Genomic DNA, 25,404 nt, shown 5'->3' on the forward strand with positions numbered 1-25,404 from the left:
TGATCGCATTGGATGGCGGACACGACGCTCAGACTATTGAGTGCGGTTTGGTGCTCAATGAGGCTGCCGCCGGACGCGCCCCCGCCACTACTACAACTACCACCGCTAGTACCTGAGGCCGGTATCGCCAGATAGGCTGCCGCTGCTGCCGCCGCTGCCGAGGAGGAGCCGCCGCCGCCCGCCGTTTGGCCGCCGGCCGCTTGGCTGCCTCCGCCGCCGCCACCGCTGCTACTGTTGCTGTTGCCGCCGATGCCCCCATCACTGCCACCGTGATGGTACGGACCGCCACCGGTGGTCCCGCCAACACCGCCACCGCCGCCTGTGGGAACGTGGGAAAACATTGAGTAGGCGGACGGGGGTGCGGCCGCGCTTTCGTGGAAGCCGCCGTATAGTGCACCGTAGCCGCCGGATGCACCGTTCGATTGCGAATGCGACTGCCCGTTGCCGCCGCCTCCACCAGCACCGCCCAGATGCTGCTGCTGCTGGCTGCCGGGGTGCTGCTGCTGCTGCTGCTGCTGGCTGTGATGATGATGATGGTGGCCGTGGCCGCCATTGCTGCCAGCGCCATTGTTGTTGTTGTTGTGATGGGACGGAAGATTGTTGTTGCTGGTGCTGTTGTTATTGTTGTTGTTGCTGGAGCCCAGCAGCAGCCCGGTGGCACCGGGATAACCGCCCGCGGTACCACCCCCTCCACCGCCGCCGCCGCCGCCGCCCCCGGTGTATTGGGGCGGTGGCATACCGGTGTTCTGGCCGGTCGAGTTAGCGGCCGAGGCGGCCGCCGCCAACGACAGGAGCTGCGTGTTGCCGCCGGCTCCACCGCCACCGCCGGGCGGTGGGCTGCCGGACTCGCTCAGCATCGAGTACTGCGACATATTCAGCGACATAAACACGGTCGAATGCTGCTGATCCATGTCCAGTAACATCTTTCCCCGCTTTGTGTTTCACGCGTACGGAGAGGTCAAACGGTGACAACGCACACTGACGTACACTGTTGAAATTAGTCTCGTGTGTTAACACGAACAGTTGGCCCAGTCTCTGTAGCCAGGCTGGAGGGTTTTGTTGTTGTTTACTTTAGGATAGTAAAATATCCAATCTTTGTGTAACTTTTGTAAAATGCAATCTTTACTTTCAGGGTATTGCAGGTAAATAAAATCACACTCAATTTTCTTTTACAGGCGGCTTTGCTTTACGTCACGCAGCACGCACACTCACAGAACTGATTCGCCTTGTTTTACAAGGATCTTAACTTCTTCTTCTCCCACGAAAGATCACTGATTCAGAGGGTGTTTACGACCCCCTTTGTATACGACTTTAAAACATCGACTTTTGGGGCGGGGGTCAAAATAATACACAAACACACATACACACACTTCCGTACGCACGCACACTATTACACACTCTTACACACGTAGGCACGCTCGAGCACGTTTGTAACGTGCAAGTATATTTTTCTGTAATAAGTTGAAGAAAATAATATTGGTAATGAAAACGACACCGGACGGCATGGAAATTCTAACTCTAATCACAATTTTTGTTGCTCTAATGAGCGTTATCCTTGTACGTAGTGCGGTGCACTAATGATTGAACTTGTTATTAAGAACGGAATTACGGGGCACCACACACGCCCCAAGAAGATCCTCACATTAATCCACTGGTCAAACTGGTTTTGGTTTTCAAACTTAAATTTTTGCAAACTTCAAGCACATACACACTCCGCTCAAGTCAAAATGGTGACGAAGTACCTGCAGAGGATGCACACTCATTTAGAATGAGTGCACTCATCACCAACCTGAGAAGACTTAATGCTCAAATTGCAGATTGCTACTGGTTCACGAACACTTGAAAAACCAACCACCAAATCCGACCGATGCGCGAATGTTTTGAGGACACGATTGCCTTCTTTTTCACTAAGTGGATGCAAAGTTAAACCGCAACAACCGGGTTGGTGAGGGCAGCATCGATTGCCGCAAGAACGCCGAAAAATTGGAGCACAACCTATTTTGTACACAGTTGGAGGAAGACACCTCACACAAACGCTATCACCGCCTTTTGGCGCATGGAGAAGTTGTTGTTCCTTTCGGTACCAATCGATATCCTCCCGGTACACCGTCGGGAGTTACTTGAATCCAATTGGGGCCACTGGGTGAACTGTTTGGCAGCCGATTGTCACCGTATCATCAAATGATTGTGATCACTGCACAGAAACCCTTCCGGCAAAACACACTCAGTACTTTCTTGGGTTTAGAATTGTACAATTATCCGATCACACTTGTCAGGATCTGTCGGTGTTTTGGGCCATTTGGTTGGGTTACGTTTCGTTTGGTCCTTTTCGTACCGAGCCACCGTGGTGGACTCATTGCGTGTGTCTCAACGCTTCGCACACAAACAGAACACTACGATAGTACACGTTTAATGCCTGCAAAACGTTTAGCAGTATCGTTGACTACAACCGCACACTGCTGCGACAGTTACAGCAATCAAACTCGCGGACCTGCACAATGCTTTCGGTTTTAATCCTTTTCGTTCGAATGCACACACAAACGCACACGCGCGCGGCCAGCTGTAGCACGGAGGGGCTCTGCTGTTGTGCCGCTCTCCTTTTTCCAGGACAGTAGGTCACGGATTTTCGCCTTCACTGACACCGTTTATTTTTCTATTTGCCCCTCTTCACCCTTGCGCATGTGTGTGCAGCACAGCGGAGCTGCATGTGTGTTTGCTGTGTATCGATTCGCGTATTCGCGTTCTTTTTTTTTTCTTCTTCTCTTCACAAACATACACCAGATAGAAATACACACATGCACGCGTATCACCCGCGCACTGTCACCACCATCAATTGCCGATGGGTCGTCCTCATTTTAACCACACACCAGAAACACTTCAATATTTTACAACTAAAGGGGTTTTTAATATAAAACAGTTTAACACTGTTTGAGCTGTTTACTTTGCGTTTTGTACCGGGCTGCACCGAATGATAATCATGCTTTCGACCTCAACACCTCAACATCCGCGGTCGTCCAATCCACAACAGCACACAGGTCACGGCACAGTTGAGAATTAGTTTCAAGCGCCGGCAAACCGAATACACAAGCGGACAAGCCCGAAAAGTAACAAACAAACGAACACGCGTAACAAACACCGGGAGGAGGACGTTGTGTGTCTCTCGTGCGCAGACTGCTCCGGTTGCGGGCGAAATGACTGCAGTCAGATCGCGGCGAGACCGCTGCTGCTGCTGCTGCTGCTGGCACTGGTGCAACCGTGCTGGTGGTGGTGGTAGTGGGTGACCCGAACAACGACGACGACGATGAAGCACTCCGCGGTGAAGGCTCGTGAGGCGCGCACGATCGAGCGAGAATGACGACTTACGACCAGCATGGGGGCACCCGGGGGCTATATACTACACTGTATATAATTACAAGTTCAAGTTGTTCCGTTCCGTTTTTTTTTCGACGGTCGGATAAGCGCGCACACACCACTCGCCTGCTCGAGCGTCCGATCACAAAAGAGTGCCGATTTGTTGTCCGGTCGCTCGTAAACCCGGCTGCACCGTGCGTGCGTATGTGTGAGTGAGTGTGTCGGTGCGTCGGTGGGTTCTCTCGAGGGTGTGAGCGAGCGCACGCGTTGCGTGTGTTTAGGACGGCGGTTCGGTGTGTTGAAAGCATCCCCCATGCAGCTATGTTCGGAGTATACTACGCGTGTACTATGTGTACTCGTCTCGGTTTCTGCATGCCACTCAGCCTACTCACAAACACATACACACACAGAGACAGATTGTGAGAGTGAGTCAACCCCTAGCCTCATCCCCCCTTATTCAATGTACAACCCCAAGTAGAGTGTGGATTTGTTGGGGGAGAGAGCGAGAGAACCCAAAACAAGCGACGAACGGTTCCGAAAATTCCCGAAGTGGCCGCAAGAAAGGAACGCACCAAGAGGTCCGTTCCCTTTTCCGCGCACACAGAGCCCTCAAGGGAGTCACTAGCTCAGCCCGTGAGAGCGACACGCGAGAGTGCGTGAGCCGTGTGAGCGCGACTCACTGTGACCAGGGCACAAAACACAAAAGGTTACAACAAAGTGAACCAAAGAACAACAGATTAAAAAAAATCATGTCATATCTTCGGTACCACAAAAAGCATTCCACCCCTTCAACGTACAGTGTGTCAGCGACGAGCTCCACTAACACCAAACCACAAAGCGAGGGAGAGAGAGAGCGCGAGTGAGCGACTGCTCCGGCATTTAGGGGTTGAACGAGTGAGCTGTGAGTTCATACCCTTACCCCTTTTTTGCATTTCGGTGCTTCACAAACTCTCACTCTCGCTTGGCCCAGTTTCGCGGCCCGGTGACACTCACGCGACGAAAACGCACATGGTCTGTGGCCGCTGTGAGCGTAAGAGCACCACAGCCATCACCACCACCCCCATTCCTTTGGTGGGCCGTACGCGAGAGGGTTTGTTGTTTTATGTGTGACGGGGTTGCTTTCTTCCTCTCTCACTCGCTCGCTCGCTCGCTGGCTCGGTAGTCCCACTCGGGTTGGTTCACTTTCGTTTTCGGTTTCGAAGTCATGCTGTCCAAAGCGGATCGTGGTTGGGTTGGTAAAACGGTGGTGGAAACGGTGGACATTATATGAAGTAATACCTGACCCGGTGAACGGTTTTTTTTTTTTTGACAAAAACTTTCGGCACCGAAAATTGGGCGCCCAGTAAAATGATCGAATGAAGGGAAGTACACTAGTGTAAATGATGTTTAATTATTATTTGTTCACAAAAGTATGCTTCTTTTTGCTAGTTAACAATAAATTGATTTATGTTGCGAGTAGCATTCCATGTTGTTTAAATGATTTAACGTCATATAAAATGACTGTTTGGGTGTACTTTGGGCTTTCGAAAATCAAGTTCGTCGCCTGCTCTTCAAATTATTAATTGAACAAAGACAAAATTATATTCAGATTCAATTTCTATACCAAATACGCAAAAATTGCACACAAATCATGCTTCGTCATCAGCAGCTCTACCATCCTCTCCTCACCGTCTCTTCTCTATACCAAACCCTCTACTTCCTTCCCGATCGTCCGGAATGTAACCGGATCACCAGCAGCAAAGAATGAACCTGACCGCGTGAAGAAATCGGACCCAGAGCCCTCGCCTTCTCTCCTCCACCCTCATCGCGAAGGTGACGTACACCTTGCCGCTCATGTAATAAGTGAAAGTGGCGCGTTCGTCTCCTGCTTTAGCGCGCGCCGTCAGTCCGCACGGTGTTTGTGGGGGTAATCCATCCATCGGGAAAAGGTAACGCGCGAAATGACAAATGAGATGGCAAACGGTGGTCATGGTGGTGGTCTCGTCATCGTTCGTCGTCGTGCCGTTTGCTACACGCGTGTGTCTGTGTGTGCTTGCAACGGCGCGCTTTTGGTGATAGCGATGACGGCGGCGACCTACTTTTGTGCGTGTCTACAATACCCGCCCCGGCGGCTGCTCTCGCTCGCACACCACCACACTGCCAGCGCCAGAGCGCCGATTAAGGTCTATGTTAAACCGTGCCAGCTAACACCATCCGGCTACCTCTTCCCCATCTCATCCTCCAAGCACCTGACGATTTCATGCACGTATCGACACGATCAGGTTCGAAATCTTGAGCCACCGGATTTGAGCCACTGCCGCTGCCGTTGTGTGTGCTGTTCAAACAGAAAATAAACCGATGCGGTTCACGATCGAGTTCCAGTTCCAGTAGACCATATTCCGTTCTAGCAATAGAGAAGATGATGGAGCAGGTTCTGACCAAAGAAGCGGTCAGCAAAGAGCTTCCTTTTTCGGGAGCTGCTGCAATTAAACCAGAAATTGTACGTTTGCTTCCTTTTTCCCTGCTGCCTATATGCTGCCTTTCTGTGCTGGGCGTTTATCTGTTTGCGCAAGTCATCCTCACTCGAAAAAAGGGTCTGTTAGTGCTGGCTCTTTCTTGATCTGAGCCTCTCTCTATCTGTTTGTTTGCACAGCATCCACCAAGAGCCAGAGCCAAGGGAAATTAATAATGCTGTAAGTCAGTGATGGGGGAAAAAGCCCATTCGAATGGATACGCACACACCCAGAGGCACGGCACGGTTGGCTCGGATGGCGAGCTTCTAACCGGAACCAGAAACTGACCTAACACACGTCCAACACTGTTGTCGGTCCGATGAGCTTATTTGACTCTTCATCGTTTGAAACTATCATGTGGGAGATTCTTCATCCAAGAAGCAGTTCTTGAGCTGAATAAATCGATAACTTGAAGAAGTATTTTCCACATAAAAACCAAACATTGAAGACTAGTTGATGCACAACAATATTTGAACACTTTCGGTTGCTCAATAGCATCCCGACCAGTGTCCCAAAGCTGCCAGTGAAAGAGAGAAAGTAATGCCCTCCGCAGCTGATACCTACGCGAGAAAGTGAGCAGCGGCTGTTGGGAGACGGCGACGGACAGAAGAAGAAACAAGTCGCTCGTCTTACGCGTGTGGCCTGTTTGCGTGATGCGAAATGGTACAAACACACCACATCAGGCTCCCGAAAAACAAACGGGCCTCAAAATAAATTGGTGCAAGATAGATAGCACACAGACAGCGACAGACAGGCCAACGAAGCAGCAGCAGCAGCAGACATATAGACAACAGCAACCAAGCCGTGGTGGAACATTTGCTCCCCCGGGCTACTTTTGGGTGGGAAGGAGGACGCGAGGGTTGCATAATTGTTGGTACCACGTTACCAGGTTTTTTTTTAATGCCGCACCGGCCGAGCGACACATTTCCCTTTATTTCTCCTTACTTTCCCAATTCCGCTGGGAAGTGTTGGGTGGAGGTTTGGGTAAACACGGCGAAATGGTTGCGGCAAGGTGCTAATAGGTAACGAGGAAGCAAATGTTTGACGATTAGGAGGATCGCACCGCGGGGCTATTTATGGACGAAATCGGCGATCGGTGAGAAATCAATTTGGATCGCATGGGCTCTTTTCACACGTCGAGTTTTCACAACACTAATGCATGCGCCAACAACATTGGAGTGAGTTGCGAATTTAACAATTTAGATACGATTTTGGATCACTCACATACAAAACGCTTCTTACGATCAACCATTTGTTTACACTTTTTAGCAAGCAACAAATACTGACTAAATATTTACGTTCATGATCGAAGGATTGATAGAATTGCTGGCAACTACAAATGAGCGAAGCATATAACTTCAGGGAACTGCAATTGATTGAACAGCAGCCGTTATACAACAAAATCTCTGCTCAATTTTCTTCCTTTGCCACCAATGCTTCCCACAGGCACAGGCGTGACGTAACGCACGCTGATCACGTTATTTTTTGTTGGAGCTCCTTGCTGCAGACTCAAACTTCCTTCGGCGAAAGATTAACCCTTTTCCTTTACCTGTGTGCTTTTGGGAACCTTTCCATTCCTGATTTCTTGTCTTAAAGTAGCCCCGCCGAACGTGCACCAAAACTCCAGGACATGCCCCTTTTCGAAGCGTACCCTTTTTGCGAATGCAATTTCCACACAGCCACACGCCGCCGCTTGGAGGAATTCGTATCCCGCGCCCGTTCGTCTCGTTGTGTGCGGCAGGAACGAAATCACTTTCACGTGCCGGGTTCCCTTGGCGGGTTCTTTTTCCGTGGACTTTCTTGCATATTCTTACCTCGGGTCGGGTCTTTACGCAATCGAAAATTCGAAACTTTTGCACCTAAACGCCGCCGATCGTATTCCGTTTTCGGGTCTAGGCTCCACTAGACTAGAGAGCTCCATCATCAGAACCAAAGGAACAGACGATGGGCGCACATCTTGATTTATTTTGATCGGCGGCACCGTTTACCTACCGCTTCGAAGAAGTCTTTTTTATTTCATTCGTTGCGGTTCGGCGAGTCTTTAACGGGGACCACCACCGCATTTTCGGTGCGATTCTTCACGGATGCAACGCCGTAAAGGGCGCTCCAATGCCGATTTGCGGAGAAAGGAGAGTATCCCATCGTTCAGTGGGTGCGCGCGGCAGCCTGGCTGAAAGCGGCAGCAGGAGTGCTTTTTTGTGCCACAATTTTCTCGGCTTCTCTTCCACCGAACGTTGCTGTCCCATCAAACGAAAGCAACCGAACCCTTTCCCTCGCGGAAGGACGCGTTCCGAGTCGGTGGTTGCCGATTTTTTTTTTGCTCTTTTTTGCCCAAAACGTTTAATGTAACTGTAAATTTGAAACCATCGCATCGAAAGTCAATGGGTAGCCTCTGTAGCCGCCGGTCCAGACGTGATGCAGGTAGACCACACCACCGTTCCGAAGCCATCTAGTGCGTCAACTTTGGGCGCCGACGGAGCCTTTTTTTATGGTGTTCTCATCGAAATATCTTCCCAGTATGTCATAATTCGCACAGAGCGTCTGCCTGGGTTAACTCTCCGATGACACATAAATCACCACTAATCATAGCTGGACTGGACAATTTAACCGCCAACCATCGCAAGAAACTCCAGCGTCTACGACAGCGAAATTTGACGTGATTCTTCGACGAAGATGCTCCCCAGGTTTTGGGGGATCCACAGCACAAGGCAGGCGCCTGTTTCTTCTGGGAAGGATTTTTGAGCGGCGGCGGTGCATTGTTTTAGCGTTAATTTCCAAAGAAAAGATTTATTAGTATCCAAAAACGTCATGGCAAAAAATAGAACGTTCGATACAAACTGCAACCATGACCCAGTATTTGTGCGAAAAGGTTAAATTCTGCAGAAATAACAGTAAAGTAGGGATTTATGTTTTACGAGAAATTGTGATCCTTTTTTAGCAATAGAATAGGATCCATCAAGACGGAGGGGTAAATTTGTATGCCCACTGCAGACAATTAGTTTCATAAGGACACGATTTGAGAGGATTGCATGAACTCGATTCATATTCAATTTATATGGCCATTTTTACCCAGAAGTCCTAGACAAATCTTTGGTGATGCTTATCGTTGTTAAGATACAACTAATTTCCATTTATCTCGCCGGTCTCATGATACAGTCGTCAACTCGTACGACTTAACAACATACCCGTCATTAGATCAAGTCTCGAATCGACCGCGCTCACATACGTAAAATTGACTATCCTGCTGTGGGTTAGTGGTACAGACAAGCCCAAAAGTGGTGCTGGAAAGCTTCGACCGACAAAGTTTGTTGTGTCAAAGAAGAAGAAGATGTGGTTCATGTCGCTTGGAATTTATTAATAAAAATATTAAAAATTTTAGGTAGCAATTGCCTTTGAAACATTTTGTTTGTGGGTTTCATGAAGATTTAGTCATATATAAACACTTGTTGCATCAGGCATACAATAAAAAATACGGAAAATCATCTACCGAACAACCATGATGCTCCATCCAAAAAAGTTGCGAAATTTAACTTCCAATCCCATTCCAACTCCATCGAACGCACACACTCAGTACTTCACCACACCATCCGGCAACCATCCCCACTCACGCACAAAACATACGCAAAAAAGCCCCGAATTCGCTTTCGCTTTCATTTTCCAACCCCGGGAATAAACGCTCAACGCGAACCAACCAGCGAACACACAGTGTGAGCGGCGTGTATGTCGCTGTGACTTTGTGCGACTTCCACCTCGCAGCCCGGCCCGACCCGGCTGAATCCACAAATGCATTTCCGCCGTTTGCCTGGGGACGCTTGGGGAGAGTGTGTTTCACTTTCGGTTTCATTTCACTGTCAGCGGGCGTCACGGGAACGCGCAAAATGAAAGCAAAAAATAACAAAAACAAACGATAACGAAGGCTAATATTGCGCGGCAAGCGCTCCCCCGCCTTGTCTGTCTGTCTGTCTGTCCGGTTTGTTTCGCGGTGTAGCATGGTGAGATGCTGTGATGAGATGCATGACTTCATCGGGCCGCCGCTCACTACGACGGTGGTGAGAGAGACACACAGACGAGCAGAACGGAAACCTGCACAAGCGTTAGGGCTGAAAAGGGAAACACGGGGCGTGCGAGCAAGGCAGGGAGGGCGGCCGAGGTGCGAGTTTGAATCGCGAACGGAGGACGATTACAACACACACTCCCCGAAACAGAAGCCGCACCACATCACGCGGCCCCTGGTGGGCTGGCTTAAGAGGGTGGTGGGAGTGAAGAAACGTAAAGAGAGGAAGAGAGAGGGAGAAAGACCGAGAGAGAGAGAGAGAGAGAGAGAGAGAGAGAGAGAGAGAGACCAAGAGCGCGTGTGATCACTGAATAGATCCGGTCGGTGGTGTATAGAAGTGATGCAAAAACACACTATCATGCCTACTACTCGGATGGATTAGGCGACTTAGATGAGGCAGCGGTCTGTTGTTAAGCATTTAAATTATATTTTTAATTTTTTTAAATAACAAACAATTTGAAAAAAAGTACTAGTTTTAAAGATTCCTTTAATAGATGCATTAAACAATCTTAACTGAGTATCCAAAACACTCACAAAATACCATTACGATCCTTTAACAGAGCAGCGACTAATGCGCTACTCAAGTGTGTTGAGCTGGTACGGCTCAGATGACCACATTCGGATGTGGAAGTGAATGCAAAGCAGCATGGGGTGGTGTGGTAGGGGGTTGATGGGGAGCAACCAACCTAGGCAACGCAATCGATGAGGCAGCAGCAGCAGCAGCCAGGGCACCCCACAGCGTGAGCTTCGAGACCGCGGCATTCGAGAGTGAGAGCGAAGCGGCGGTACCGTCGTACATACGGTCGCGGCTTCACTGCTCGGCACGGGTGTCCTACTGACCTACTTTTCAAAGCTGTAGTAGAGTGAAGGGGCTGGGGAGTTCGTCGCCGACGTCGCTGCTGCCGTACCGCACCGCAGCAGCAGCACCACCAACGGCGAGCGAACGAAACGTCCGATAGCATGGCCAAAGAGATGACGACGACGATGATGGTGATGTCGTGTCTCCACACCTCGCCACACACCGACCAAAATGCAACCCCTTCGGACGGGGTTGATTGAGGGGGAGCAACCCCATGTTTGATTCCATCGATTTATCGCTCGCTGCTCGTCCACGATGGGAACCCACTGATAGGCTCTCCGCGCGCTACGGGTTGACATTTAATTGATAAATAAGAAATAACCCAATCGCGCACAGACAAACACACTAAAAATGGATCGATTTTAATTCCATCCCGTTGACTGGTGGGCTTGTATTATTCTCTTTTTTCTTTTTTTTCGCCCAAACGTTTCTCCCAAACGATCCTGATGGTGTCCAGCGCGGAATATATCACACGCCTTGGTCGAGGGACGAAGACTGTCCCACCGGTAGGTCAGGGTGTGGCGAGGGTGTGCTTAAATTATACCCCCACTGCCTGTCACAAAACTCCCCCCCCCCCCCACCCAACCACTCTTCCTCTCGTCCATCTTTACGCATGCGATGCACACGCACGCATTTCCCAATCGACTCTACGCGGGGTGCGTGCGTGTGTCAATCGACCCGCTGCTGCTGCTGCTGCTAGTGGTGGTGCCGGTTTTGGTTGCTGTGGTATTTGGTCAACTCTTGTTGTTTCTCTGTCACCCATATCTCAACCCCGTGGACAAAAGGGGGAGGCAGGAAGAGTGCGTGGGTTCAGGGTGCAACCAAAAAAAAACGCTACTCCAATGGGGACGAGGGAGGGATTGGTTTATCACAAAAGATATTGTGCCAGGGCAGTGATGTAAACTTCACACCCTCCCAAACAAAAGCGGGCCTCTCTCCCCGACGCTTCTGGGAGTTTTTTTTTTTATCAAACCTTTTTTGCGGCTTGCTGGGCGCCCAAATGGAACTCGCACATCCACCACCCTCTCGCAGGGGGAAGAGTGATGACTCGTCATAGTGCGTGGGATGTGCGGGAAACTGGAGCGAGATTTGTGGGCCTTTTCTGACGACACGATAGTTCGTTAAGGTTGGAAGTCATCGCATAATCGGCTGTTAATAATCTTCCTAAATGGTGATCTATTAGAAACGTGAGTCGGTTAGATTGTCTGGGGTTCGTTTTGCTGGGGAGTTTAGCGACAGTTTGCACACATTAAGATGGTTAAGGCTTGTTGGGGACGGGAGGTAAAAGAGTAGGATTCAATAGTTAGGATTATTAAAAGAGTGTTGCCCAGACAAGAGAGCTGTCCTAAATATCAAAGGGTATAATTTGCTTATGGAATTGTAGACAAAATAAATGATTGAGTTAAAATCTGATATAAAAATGGTGTAAATTATAGAAGTGCTTAAATTATAATTATAATAAATTACAGTTAATCCTATGAATACGAATAAGAGACTTGAACTCATGCCGGACATGTTGGGGAGTCGTACATATAACATCTGTACTATACGGTCGGTCGTTGTAATGCGCTTTAAATGTTGATCCGTTCCATTCCACCCATCCATTTTTAGATACTCAATTTCTGTATAAAGCAAAGCACAGGGTTTTCCAAGAAGTTTTGAATGTTTCTTGAATTTGTCTCAAAACTGATTGACGATTTTTTTATTTATTCTCGCCACTTTAGGAATCATTCCAACATTATTCAAATAAATGTTTGGTACCTTTTTTGTAAAATTCAATAATTTTTTGATGTATAATTAAATACAATTGTGGACTGGTTTAAAAAGGAAATAATAAATAAATCGAAAGACGAATTAAACAATATTTCGGCATCTATTCATAAGTCCATAAAGCCTTTGCTACTCGGTTGTGATATAAAACTGAAATGAGATTTTTTATTTAAAACAATGTTTTACATCAAATACAACTAAGCGCACATCAATATAATTGCCCTGAAACGCATCCAGCCATGATACGCGATCACTTTAACGATGTTTGCCGAACAAAACGCTATTAAAATGCTCATCAAATTGAGCGCGCCCATTATTCTCGAACTGCAAATGAGCTCCCAAACTTTCCATCACAAAAGCGCGAACATCTAACCACGCTGACATTGATGACAGATCCGCAACAAAGAACCTGACATAATCAGCACGCAGGATGACATAGATGCTCTTTTGTCGACTGTTGAGTGTAACCTTTCAAAGCGTACAACAAACGCGACACAAAGCGAGCATTCAAACATTATAAGTGCTCGATCTAGAAATGCATCCCCTTCCCTTTTTTTCTTGCTCTGTGCGTATATGGCGTGGGGTTTGTTTTTGGCACCCGAAATAATTATTTCACATGCCAAACACCTTTTCAACGCGCTCAAAAATGCGCAGAGTGCCAATAATCAACACCAGAGCGGCGCGATTGAATCGGAAAACCACTCCACCGTTAAACTGCTGGCTAAGCTCCGGCTATCTGAAACAAAGCGGCGGGGAAATCCGAGGACAGTGAGATTGTTTCATTTTGGACGAGCCTCCTCTTCTCTCAATCCGCTACAGCTAAGAGAGTTTTTGGATGAATTTCGAGGTGACGGGAACATTGCGACACGTTCCAGTCTGCTCTAGTACAAAGGCATATAAATTGTAACTGATTTGATTGTAAATTGTTCTGCTTTACAATTTTGTGAGAGGATTTCCCATGGACACAGTTTTAGGCGAAAGAACAAGCTAGTCAGACTGATTAATGCTGTTATTTCCCGCTAACATAATAAATGGCTATTTATTTCAATTTCATACAAGTCAGCACAAAGACTGATTCAATCACAATGATAAAAGTGTCAAGGTTGAGAATGAAGTTACCTCTGCTGTTGATAGTAAAACTTACTTTAAATTTAAACATTATTTTCCTAGCATAAACAAAGTAATAGACCACAAAAGATCCCTCAGAATTTCCAATCCAACACGTAACCCGGTAGGGTCAGTGCATAAAAGGTAAACGGCGTCTCGGCCTTTTAAAAATGCAATGGTTTTCCTCCCAGTAACACCAAACTACTGTGTTGCTGTTTCAGTGATTCTGTTTCTCGTTCAGTTCTTTTACTTTTGATTTACTTCGTGCTATAAATCGGCAATTGTCGTTCCTTCGCTGATACCAGACCAGAGCGAGAAGATGTACGTTTTTGGGTTGAAAGTCGTAAAATTGACGTATGGTAATAAAATTGCGTTCGTCGAACGGTGCCGCGTTAGAATTTGCCTGCCCGAGAGAGGTGAAATATTCAACAAGTCACTATTTCTTTGACAAGATTGTAGGCCAGTTCGTGCGACTGGCATTATTGATACCGGTATCTAGACAGAGAGAAACCCTTAAACATTACACACAGGTAGACAAACACAGCAGTTGTCGGTAATTGACATATAGGTGAGGTAGGTGTTTGGAATTGTTTGGAGAAACTAAAAAATGAACATGTTTGTTTGCACATTAAATCAAAACATTTACTAACAAATCGGAAACAGTTACTCGAAACTGTTGTAGATTGGAATCCTTAAAGTTTTGTCCGAAAACCTTGCATCTCGCCTCTAAAAAAAATGCTGATTTGTCTATTGCCTTATACCTACGTGAGCCTTTGATTTATTGCTTTATGATCGTCAATAGCGCTTCCCAGTGCAGCACTCACAACCTTCCTTCTTTTCCATCATTTCCTTCTCACATGCGTAAAAGAAATGCTTTCTTCTAGCCAATTGAGCAATTATGAACGGTGAAAGAATATGCTCTCGGAGGTTCGCTTTCTATCCCGAATAATTATCGCCCGAAAGAAACCTCGAAAGTCCCTACCAAAAGAAGATGACTCCTGCCCTAATGCACGTATCCTGCGCAAGAGCTGCAGATGGATTCCAGCACGGAACACAGGAACATCATAAAAGGTGGTAATTATCCTTCGCCTTGCCCTGCTGCCTACTGCCTCCGCTTCTTTCTTGGGTGTATCTCTTGCTGCTGGGAAATAACACGCTTCATCCTCATGACCGACCTACTCCTATCCTATTCCTCCACAGTGGGTAACACGGGGCCCGAGAGCAATTGACTACCAATTAGCGTAAATATTATGTAAATATTCTACCCCAAACGCATCTAAGCAGCAATGTGCATCCGTCCAGGGTACAGGGCAAATTCACCAAACAATAAAACACCAATGCCTCCAGTGATCCCAAAGAATGTACCTCGTCCTCCTCGGGAACACTGCCCAGGGATATTACTTTCTCGGCCCAATGTGCTCACAGATCAAACGGGGCCTTTCCTTGAGCCGGTCCAATGTTTCTAACACGCGTGTTAGTGTGGCTGGGCAAATGTTGTATCAACAAAGGATCAGGAGCGGCAGGCCCTATAGGTACGAATGCAATCAAAACAAACAACCCGAAGGTGCCTTTTGCAGCGGTGCACATGGAAATTGCCAGTCTGGGTACAGGTATCCTTTGTACGACATTATTGGTACAACGGGAAAGTCAAACTACCGATTCGTTAAGGTGTTCTGTCGTAAATAAAAGGGGAAGTGTAAGCTACACCAAAACAGGACCTTCCTTCTTCGGCAATTACCAACTAATAACATGACCTGAGCATAAGTTATGATAAAAAAATACAATACTATGTTTTTTAAATACAAAAAATCAATTGGTCATTATGCTCTGTCCTTGCTATTGTCATATTCCTGATTATACACCCTGGTAGTCTGATCTCTTTTCGTGCTAGTGTCATGGTTCTTACAAATCTTGAAGATTATCTTTGTTCCTATCCTATTCGTACTGATCAGTTCACTGTTGGGCTCAGCAGTTGTCTTAGTCTTTTAGAAGTCCTAACTAGATCTAATCCTAAAATAATATTCAGTTGTTACCTTGAATCATTCCCATATACCATTGACTACCTCTATTCTTGTTCATCTAATTGCTGTAGTCCCAGATCTTTAGAACCTTGAAGAAGCAATATATATGTTTGTTCAAACTCTCGCCATGAATGAATTAATTTCAACACTTTCTCAAAAACCAGTCAATGTACAATGTCTGCTGCCAGTACGGAAGCTTAATTCAGTAACCAAAATCTACACCGCAGTCGCCCACCACTGTTTGATTTATGCTTCTCACGACACTTATTTTCCTTCTACTGCAACAGGCATACAAACAAAGCAAAAAAAGCAACTGAGACTCGCCAAAAAGTAAATCAAGCTTCGTAGGAGGAAACTACTTTCATCCAGCATCGGCCGAGTCGCGTAACCACAGCGCAGCGCGCAATCTGTTGCCGTCTCGTTGGTGGTACTACAGTACGGCACGGCAGGACCTTTCGCCCGACCAAACAAAGGCTAATAATAACGTGAAACGTGACCGAATCGATCGACCAGATCTATCCGTGCGGCACTCGTATATCCTTATTTTACTACGTCTTGCCTTCGCGCGGATGCAACACGAATGTGTAGCAAAATTCATCGAATCGTGTGGTTTTCGCGGAACAAGCGTCCCGATCAGCAGAATAGCACAATTGCGTCCTCCGCGTGCATACAATCTGATAAATAAAAATCCCAAAAACCAGTCAAAAGCGCGAAAGGCGATCGTGCTCTTTCTATATTACATAGCAGCAGCACCATCACAACCAACTACGCCCAGAACCATCTAGCTTGGGAAGGGGAAGAGCAAACGGAAGAGGGTAACGCGCGTACAGAAAATAATTTACAAACCCCAACTCTCCCTTTCTGGTACCGAAAGAACCGAAAGATCGCATGAAATCTCTGCCGAAGGACAACACCGGTCGGGAACAGATATCTGATTCAGCAAAGAAACTTTCCAAAAAAGCCGCTCGTTTCAAGGCGCATGTCGTCCGCATGGTACCGTCAGACTCACAAAGCGAGGATCACAACATCAACGAGACAGCAGCTCGCGCACGGGAGTTGCGCAACCGTTCGCTAGGACGGATGGTTTGGGCCACGGCCAGCGGCGGAATGAAAAAGAGGATCGGCCAGAGGAACGATGTAGAAAGTGAACAGGACCAAAAGAGCGAACGAATGGGCGCACCATTGAAAGGAAAAGCCCTTCCCACGGGTCGTGGCGACGCGGCATCCTGTCTTTTCCCCCGGGTTGGTCACTTGCACTTTCTGCCTCTTCAACGGTTTGTTTAAGTACAAAACAACAACAAAAAACATCCCAGGCTTTTGCTGACTTACGTCACGTTCGTTGTCCTGGAAAAGGAATGAATTGATAAGTGATTTTGAATTTTTGAATTGTGCGATGAAAGTTTTTGCAAGGAAAACTCTTTCAATTTTATACTAAAAATAAACTTCTATTAACTATGTTACTAATATCTTACTATATTATTTTTTTCTGACATTCAAGCACTTGTCAGTCCTAACCCAATAAGCATGACGATCTGCGCTCCACAAAGGCAAAGGATCACGTTCGATGGGTGTAATGTGTCTCGTTGCTTTTGCTCGGCCTCTGTTATTCGCTTCTTCTTAGCCAAACCGGCGGCTGGCAAAAAGTGCATAATTCGAATCATATTGTGCAGCTTGCGATCGCGACCCACCATGTTCTTTTTTACTCATTTCGTACGTTCAATTATGGTATGACCCAGAAAAGGCAGACGCGAGCAACAACTACAGCCCCAATAGCAAAGCAGCCGGCGATGAAGCTGCTGCTGCTGCTGCTGCAGCAGCCGCTGCCGCCGCCGAAAAGAAACGAGAGTGAAACCCGAACGGGCGAACCAAGAGAAAGAGGAGTGAAATTAAAAAGAAAAGCGCCAAAAAACGACCGCCCTGTAGCTCATCAGCACAACAAAACGTGCAATTTTGTGCATCCAAACCAAACGCAGACGGTTCGTGGTTTGCCGGGAACAAAACAAAAATGTATTGCACAGGCCAAACGCACGTCTGCGAGAAAAGTGGATGCAACAGTGCACGAGAAAAGGGAAGAAAGGAATAATGCACACGGCGAGGTGGCACGGGGGCAAAGGAAATGTTGATCGTGCAGACGATGCTCCATTTGCCGGGGGGAAAAGTGCATCGAAAATGCAACGAAAGGTAATATAGCAACGGTTCACCACCAATTCCATAAACATTGCCCATTGCTCATACGTTTATGATTGGCCTTTTTCTTACTGAACTTTTATGGAAATGTACTAACCTATCGGAATGTACGCAAGACTCAAAACAACTCCCAAAAACAAAAGACAACAAAACACAGAAAAGTTGTAAACATTCGGAAAGCATCAAACATACTATGAGCCGGCGTGGTAAGTAATAAGAATAGTGAGTGTATGCTCTGTACTTCTTGTGCAGGTCGATCTGGTCACGATTTTATCGATTGTTAAATGTACGCGTAAATGTTTGTAAAAAAGAAAAAAATGTGTGTCAGCAAGGTTTAACATTCTGCGACATGAATAAATTTAGCATATTTTAAACAGATTTTAAAAACGTGAAATTATGAGGTTAATGTGGAAGGAAGCGGTGCTTTATGTGTCCATCGGAATGCGTTAATTGAATTATGCACGAGATAAACGATCTAGAAACAAACAAACATATCTTCGTATAAATGAAATATGTCCTTATATGAAATATGTTTTAATTTTTGGAAATCGATCACCTAGGTCTCTATAGATAGTTTTAAATAATACAGTTTATGCAAATTTTGTATTTAAAATGACATTTTTAATAGTACTGCTCACTTCATCTGCAGCATACCAGAGCATAAACGAGCCATAAAGACAAAGCTGAACTGGGCAAGATGTCATATAATCTCGAGAAAATTTGACTTAATCATTCGGAAATAGTATAATTTTCCATGACACTTTTTCCAGATACTGGTGCCCTTCACGATTCTAGTCAGTTTTTTTTATATTGATTTTGACAGTTGGAGGCTGAAATCATGTAAACACACCATACAAAACCGCACACAAAACTAACCTGCAATTTTCAGTCTAGATTATTCTAGCCTCAAAGCTAGAATTAGATTCGACCTGATCAAAAAAATGGCAAAACAAGGTGGTGTTTACTTTTATCCCAAGAGTTTACATTTGATCTAAGTGTATGTAGTCCAGGTGGTCTCATAGTACAGGGGTCTCCAAACTACGGCCCGCGGGCCGCATGCGGCCCTCGAGAGTCTATTATGCGGCCCGTGGCAACTTTGTGAAGGTTAAAATAAATAGTAAATTATTGTGACCATTTTAAAAGAAAATGTATTTGTTGCTTTTCAGAGACGAGGACCAAACTTAAATAATAAAAATCTATAGGAGTTTTGTATATTATGGTATTATTTTCTTATAAAGACGATATTGAATCGTTCGCATAAGATACAGGCAACGAAAAAATGACCCTCAACACCATTATATTTGAAGCAATGCGGCCCGTAAACTGAAAAGTTTGGAGACCTCTGTCATAGTATGTTTTTATCACCAAATTTGAACGTAACTTTTTGACAGGACGGGTTAAAACTTTTGCTCAAACAAGCTTTCTGGGAGCACACAAAACACAAAACAAAAGTCTTCATTCAGAAGCAAAAGCGATACAAATCCGCTTTCGTAATTCATACACCTTGGTAGAAGCCCACCTGTCATTATACCCACTTTGATAGCTGCTCGAAAACTGCTATACAGGTGTCCCCCGAGATACGACTGTATTTGGGACCGAGAAAATGTCCCAAAGCAAGGCGTATGTCGAAAAAGTCGTATGTCGAATATCTATGAATATAAAGTTTATAACCGAAGTTGAAGAGTTGGAATTTATGATATCGTGTATTTTATTTAAAATAATGTTCGATAATGTAATAATTATATTTTAAAACCCGTACACAATATAGATATTCAAGATAGGGTAGTTGTGGAATCTTTGGAAATGTGTGTATAACGGTTATGTGCCCAGATATTCAAAAAAATACATCAATTTCTTGTCAATGACAACTTTTAACTGTCAAAATCAAAATCGTCGTATCTGCGAATCGTCGTAACTCGAGGGGGTCGTAACTCGGGGGACGCCTGTACAATGCAAACAGCTGACAGGTTGAAATTTCAGCCTACGAGCTTAAAACGGAAAGAGCCCCACTACCTTATTTGTAACGTTATATCAGGACAAAGTCATTTGAATGTAGGCCTTATACTGTATTTGCAATATTTTTTTACTCATAAAATAAACCTATTAAAAATACAACTTAGCCCCAATTTGACCCAATCAGGCGCCGCAGTGCGTACGACCGTTTTAACCGCAGTAGAAACGTGCGTAAATCTATGCGACTAATGATGTCAATATCGAACCCTTCCGAGCGTTTGTGTGATCTTTCCAAAGTCCACTTCGCTGGCCCCTGCGGCGAGCCTACCCTAGCATCAGGCGCGATGAGCTGAGCTCGTTTAGAAACTCATCTCGTCAACGCACAACGCCGATTGCAGCACACTTAATGAGCTACCATCATTCTGCATTATGCTCGCGATCCCTCCTCCCTATCTCTCTTGTACCCTGCACTACAACAAACCATCAGCCAGAGCGCGACCTTAGCAACAAGCTCGACGCATTTGGTACTGTTTTTGGGGGCTACAATAGGAGGGAAGAACTGGAAAAAACGGTTGACCCCACAACCAGGCTGCCAACACAGACCACAAAGAGAGCTTGGCAAACACATGCTGCTTCGATCGAAACGGGGACCGAGCACGAGGGGTTGAAGGTGACAAAACGATGCACAGCACACACACACACCGTACGCAGCAGCCGCAGACACAATGTGCAATGAAAACTTTAACCGTTGCCGAAACACACCCCAAAACGCGTGGATATTGTTGCGAAAAAAAACAACAACGGCAACTCAACAACGACGACAGCAACACGCCATCTTCACTTGCAATAGAAATGTCGACCGGGTTCAGTGGGAGTGAGTGGGGAAGAGGGCAAGATTGTTACAGCTTCGCCTCCAAGTGAGATGTAAAATAATTTTGAGCGCCAATACCAATTGCAATGACAATACCACAATCAATTCGGGCTCCACACGTGGAGCCATTGTCAGCAGCAGCGCGGGGGGCATATGTTGAAGAAGTCTTTTGTTGTACGCCACCAGAAAGTGTTTTCTTTCTTCTTCTGCTGCTGCTGCTGCTGCAGCGTTGCCTGCAGAAGTGATTTTTTTCTGCACACTCTAACACGCGTAATACGCATTCGACACAGCCACGCATCTATACACGGGCGTAGTGTAAGGCTCGTTCAAATGTATATACGCACGCATATTTCGACATCGGCGGCAAGACGGGGACGTGATCGTCAAAGTTGATGAGGGTTTTGCTTTCCTGCGGATGTTTTTTTTCTCTCTCTCTCTGTCTTCTTAATGTTGCTGTACTATTACCACCTTTTTCATAACCCAAGCTAAGCCAAGTGGTTGGTGGCGTTAATGCCAAAAGCACTCCCCACCATGCGCAAAGCGCAAATGACAAATGTGTGGTCCAAATTTGGCTAAATGAATCAATTTCAGTTTCATTTCGCTTCTTTCTTTCGAAACTTTCGTGTCGTCTTCGCGGGGGTAGGGGAAGGAGGCTAGTTGGTTGAGTGATTTTTAAAAAATGAAGCTACCACTAATTTATCACTCATGTTCACGTTTTCTATTGTTTGGAGTTGTTTTTTTACTGTCATGTGACACCATTTGAGAAGATTAAACGACGTGACACGGTGTATTTATACAATTCAAACGGCGTTTCTAAGAATTATTTTGCAATCATCATTAGCTGCAACATAACTCTCGCTGTTTATGATATTTTTATGAGAAATATACACGAATAAAACATGTATATTTATGACTATCACATGTCAACTTGTATCCTTTCACACTTAAATAATGATAGAATCTAATTTGAGCAAAGCACCGCAAAAAACACACACAGAGCTTAAGCTCTACCCAACTTTCAAATTAACCTGTTCCGAGTCCACGGATTAAGGGGGCAAGTGGGAAAGGCTCATTCTAATCACGTGCTGCTCGATTCACGGTCACACGACCGCACACACCTCCCTCCGAAAACGACCAACCACTTGTTTTTTGCGCTCAAATTCGAAATCGAACTTCACCGAACACGATCAGACTGCAGACTTGTGCGCGGGCCTCAAGTACCTGCTAAGCGGCTTACACGTACGATTGCTCAGGCAAGGTAGGGCGTGGTAAAAGCTCCACACTTTAAGCTGACAATACGGGCACAAAAAAGTTCCCCGCAAAGAAGTCCTTTAGTTTTTTCAAAGCCCTGACCATTGTGAAGGCTTTAAAACAGCATAACTTTACCCTCGATATTATGTCAAAATTTGTATCAACGCTCGTTTGCGTCTGAAGTCGAGCATAAAATTCGTCTCAGCCATCGTCGCTGCAAAACTAAGCCACTGGAGCACACTGGCCGCCCAACCGAGAAGGTGTAAATTTTGGAGATTTTTTCCACCTCCCTTCGCGGTTTGCCAGTTTTTGTTTGCCGTGAGCTTCACCGATGGTTCGCGCTCTTTGCGTCAGCCTGTGCTTTATTTTGTCATCTTAACCTGTCCATTCTTCCCCACCACACACACAGACACACACACACACAGTGCGGTTGCGTAATGTTTACCCTCCGCCGTCGTTAGCCCCAGTTCCACACACAAAGCCAGACCCAGCGGTGTTGAAGGTGAGGCAGCCTCGGTCGGAAAGTAACGCAATCTTCCCCGAAAAAAGAAACTTCAAAACGTTTTATTTGAAAAAAAGCCAATGGAAGTGGAAATCCGAAATCCATGGGCTTCGATCTTCGAGCAAAGCAGTGAGCTTTTCACTAATACTGCTTTGAATAATCGCTGCTAAATGTGGTTAAATTTAGATTTTGAATTCTTCGAACACGCATTAGAAACATTGCGCAGCAACAGAGTGTGCAAGGAGAGTTTGGATATTACACAATCCATTACGGAAGTAACAGCTGTTTGATTAGAGGTAAAACCATCTGCCAAAACGATGATATCAGCCAACACAGCGAAGAGGAGCATGATAAAATACAAACATACTGGAGCAAACCGGAACCCCGTCTAGAGAGATGGAGGAGTAATACAACTCTTCAAACATTTGCAAACGCTGTTTTATTTTGTACAACACATTGCAGGAGAAACCTAGTATCAATCAAGTTTGAGTCGTTACTTTGCCGAATGCTTTTTTTGTTATACGATAATCAAAATCAGGTCTCTGAGAACTGTTAGAGATTTGAACTAACGACGTGCGTGTTACGGGGTCTCAGTCTTGACGACTGTACTACGAAAGCGGGCACTAAGACTGTCGTTGAATGTGGAGCAGGTTCTAGAGATCAAAAACTCACTAGAAGATTCATAAGCGTATCTAATATGAGCTGATTACGATTGGAATTTTGTGCAACTGCTTAGAAAGTATTTTGTAGTTGAAATTATATTCTAACATTTTGCATTTATAATCCTCACCCTTTACAATATCGATCTCCCTTACGATCTACTCGGTTCCGTCATGTGCACCTCAAACTTTACTTTACTTTACATTAATTGCGTTCTGAAACTCAGTTCAATCTTTTTCTACACCCTCGATCAGCACCGATTCCCTCAGCAAGCTTGGTTTTTTATTATGTTTCCTTCTCACTCCCCTCGGTTTTGCCGTCAGCTGGTCGTGCGTACACTTTAGTACGGTAGCTCTTGCCACACACTCCCTCACACGGACAGCTTTATTTCGGCAGTAAATAATCCGCTAATCTTTCCCTCGTCTTTCCCTTCCCAACAGACACACCTCCACTAATCCTACACAGCACCATCAAATGGGTCCCTCTCTTCTTGTCACTCTGGTGCCGCCCGAAAACTACTTTGAGAGGTTAGGGTTTCTACTTTGAAGCAGTAGAAGAAGAAGAAAAAATACAGTTTGAAGGTCCAACACACACCCAACCTACACATCCTCACCTACCCCAACCCTACTTTGGCCCACTGGTACCGTTTCGGAAAGCTGTACGTTTTTCAATACACATCAACGGTTTTGGGGCACAATTCGTTGGATTCGGAGGTTGGTTCGGGCAACTGTAGCATGTGGTTGGACCGGAGGGGCGCTATGTTTTTTCAGCTTTTTCACTCAGAAAAACAAGAAGAAGCCATGCCACAAGTGTCGGAGCACGAGTTCGCTCTCAGTTGGCTTTTTTTGTATCAACACTTGTAAAAGTTTGTAAAAAAAACTCATAAAATATTGCTCAAAAACTTCCCAAAAATGTAGTGCTCCCTCCATCGTTTTAATTACTCGCTCAAACAACGACAAAAAAAACTCGGTCCTACCCCACTACTTGCTGGGTGCTACTCCGTGCCGTACCAAAACCGTACAGCTCCTCGTGTATCCGCCGCCAAGAGATGTGTGAGTGGCTGGATGAGTGGTTCTCGCCGTGCCCTAACACGCTCACACGATCGCAACGCACCACCCTCGGCCCCCTAATTCGGTCGATCTACTCACGAAACGGGGGTGAGGTGAGCAATACAAACACACAAAAAAAACCCTCTCACACAATCACTCACACAAAACTCACGGCCTTTACAGCATTCGGTGTTTCTCTCTGTGTATGTACGTTCACGGTGTGTTTTATCTCACTCACTCCCCATTCGGTGGTGCGCTCGCTCCACGCTTGATTCGCCTTCGCCTACTTTGTCTATGAATAGAAAACGCTTCTTCCAACTACGCGCCAGCAGCCGCGGGCCCCGATTGCGCAATCTCCATCGAGAGTGAAAATTGGCCAAGTGCAGTAGGCCATCGACGGAAAGTGGGTCGCACACAGTGACGAGCGCGCGCGCGTTCCGATCGGCGTAGCACATCCACCCTCCACCCCAGCCCAGCTCACCGGCTCCGGTAGCCCCACCCCTGCTTCCGATCCACCCCCTCGAGGCGCTGGCATTATTTTCGACGCCATGCTACCACCGAAATAATCATCATCGCCGCCGTGGCCGCTGTTGGTGGTGCTGAGTCGTGGCTGCACGAGATTAAAGTGCGATGGAAGTGATGGAGCATGTTGATAGAGGCACGGGATGGGGGGAGAACGACGTGGGCCACAGTTCGGCTGTGTTTAACTGTTTCCATTCGGATATCCGACAGTTTGTATTGTAATTTTTCACATTTTTATACACATTTTGCTTTGCATAAAGCGATAATATTATTCGAGCGAATAAATAATCTTGTAGCACACAGCACCTTCGAGGCGTAACGTATAAGAGGGGGTGTGTCAAACATTGTTTTTATAAACATTTGTACCAACATAAGTTAAAAAATGATTGAAAAGGATTATAGCTAGATAATTTAAATGGAAGTTGAATTTTATAATTTTAAAATTTTTACTTTAAAAAACATTTTAAAAACATATAACTATGACATAAATGTGCACATATTCTGGTAAATTAATTTCATTATTCATCTCTTTTTTTGTTAAAACATGTATGACTTTCTAGAACACGACGAAAAAAAAACAAGCCTGACAATCAATACTTCAAACATTTTGAAACATTAAATTTCGATTATTTCAAATTGATTTGAGTTTCTTTTGGCGTTATTTACCGACTTACACCACAGAAAGACCAAACAAAATAAAAAAAGCTAAAATATGAAGAAAATGATAAATACAATGAAACGAAATATATTGAGCA

At 45.8% G+C, this 25,404-nt stretch overlaps 1 protein-coding gene across 21 annotated transcripts in view; it reads right to left on the bottom strand.

Annotated features, from left to right (window-relative positions):
* Window positions 1-25,404, bottom strand: part of LOC121594018 (nuclear hormone receptor FTZ-F1) — a 127,269-nt gene that overhangs the window by 49,075 nt on the left and 52,790 nt on the right. For 17 of the 21 annotated variants that reach the window (XM_041916866.1, XM_041916865.1, XM_041916872.1 and 14 more), the window contains one exon: window positions 113-319. In XM_041916866.1, coding sequence (XP_041772800.1) covers window positions 113-319 — 207 coding nt within the window. The other 4 variants (XM_041916879.1, XM_041916878.1, XM_041916880.1 and 1 more) reach the window with 4 other exon arrangements.

The sequence above is a fragment of the Anopheles merus genome, chromosome 2L (assembly GCF_017562075.2).
Source record: "Anopheles merus strain MAF chromosome 2L, AmerM5.1, whole genome shotgun sequence".
NCBI lineage: Eukaryota > Metazoa > Arthropoda > Insecta > Diptera > Culicidae > Anopheles > Anopheles merus.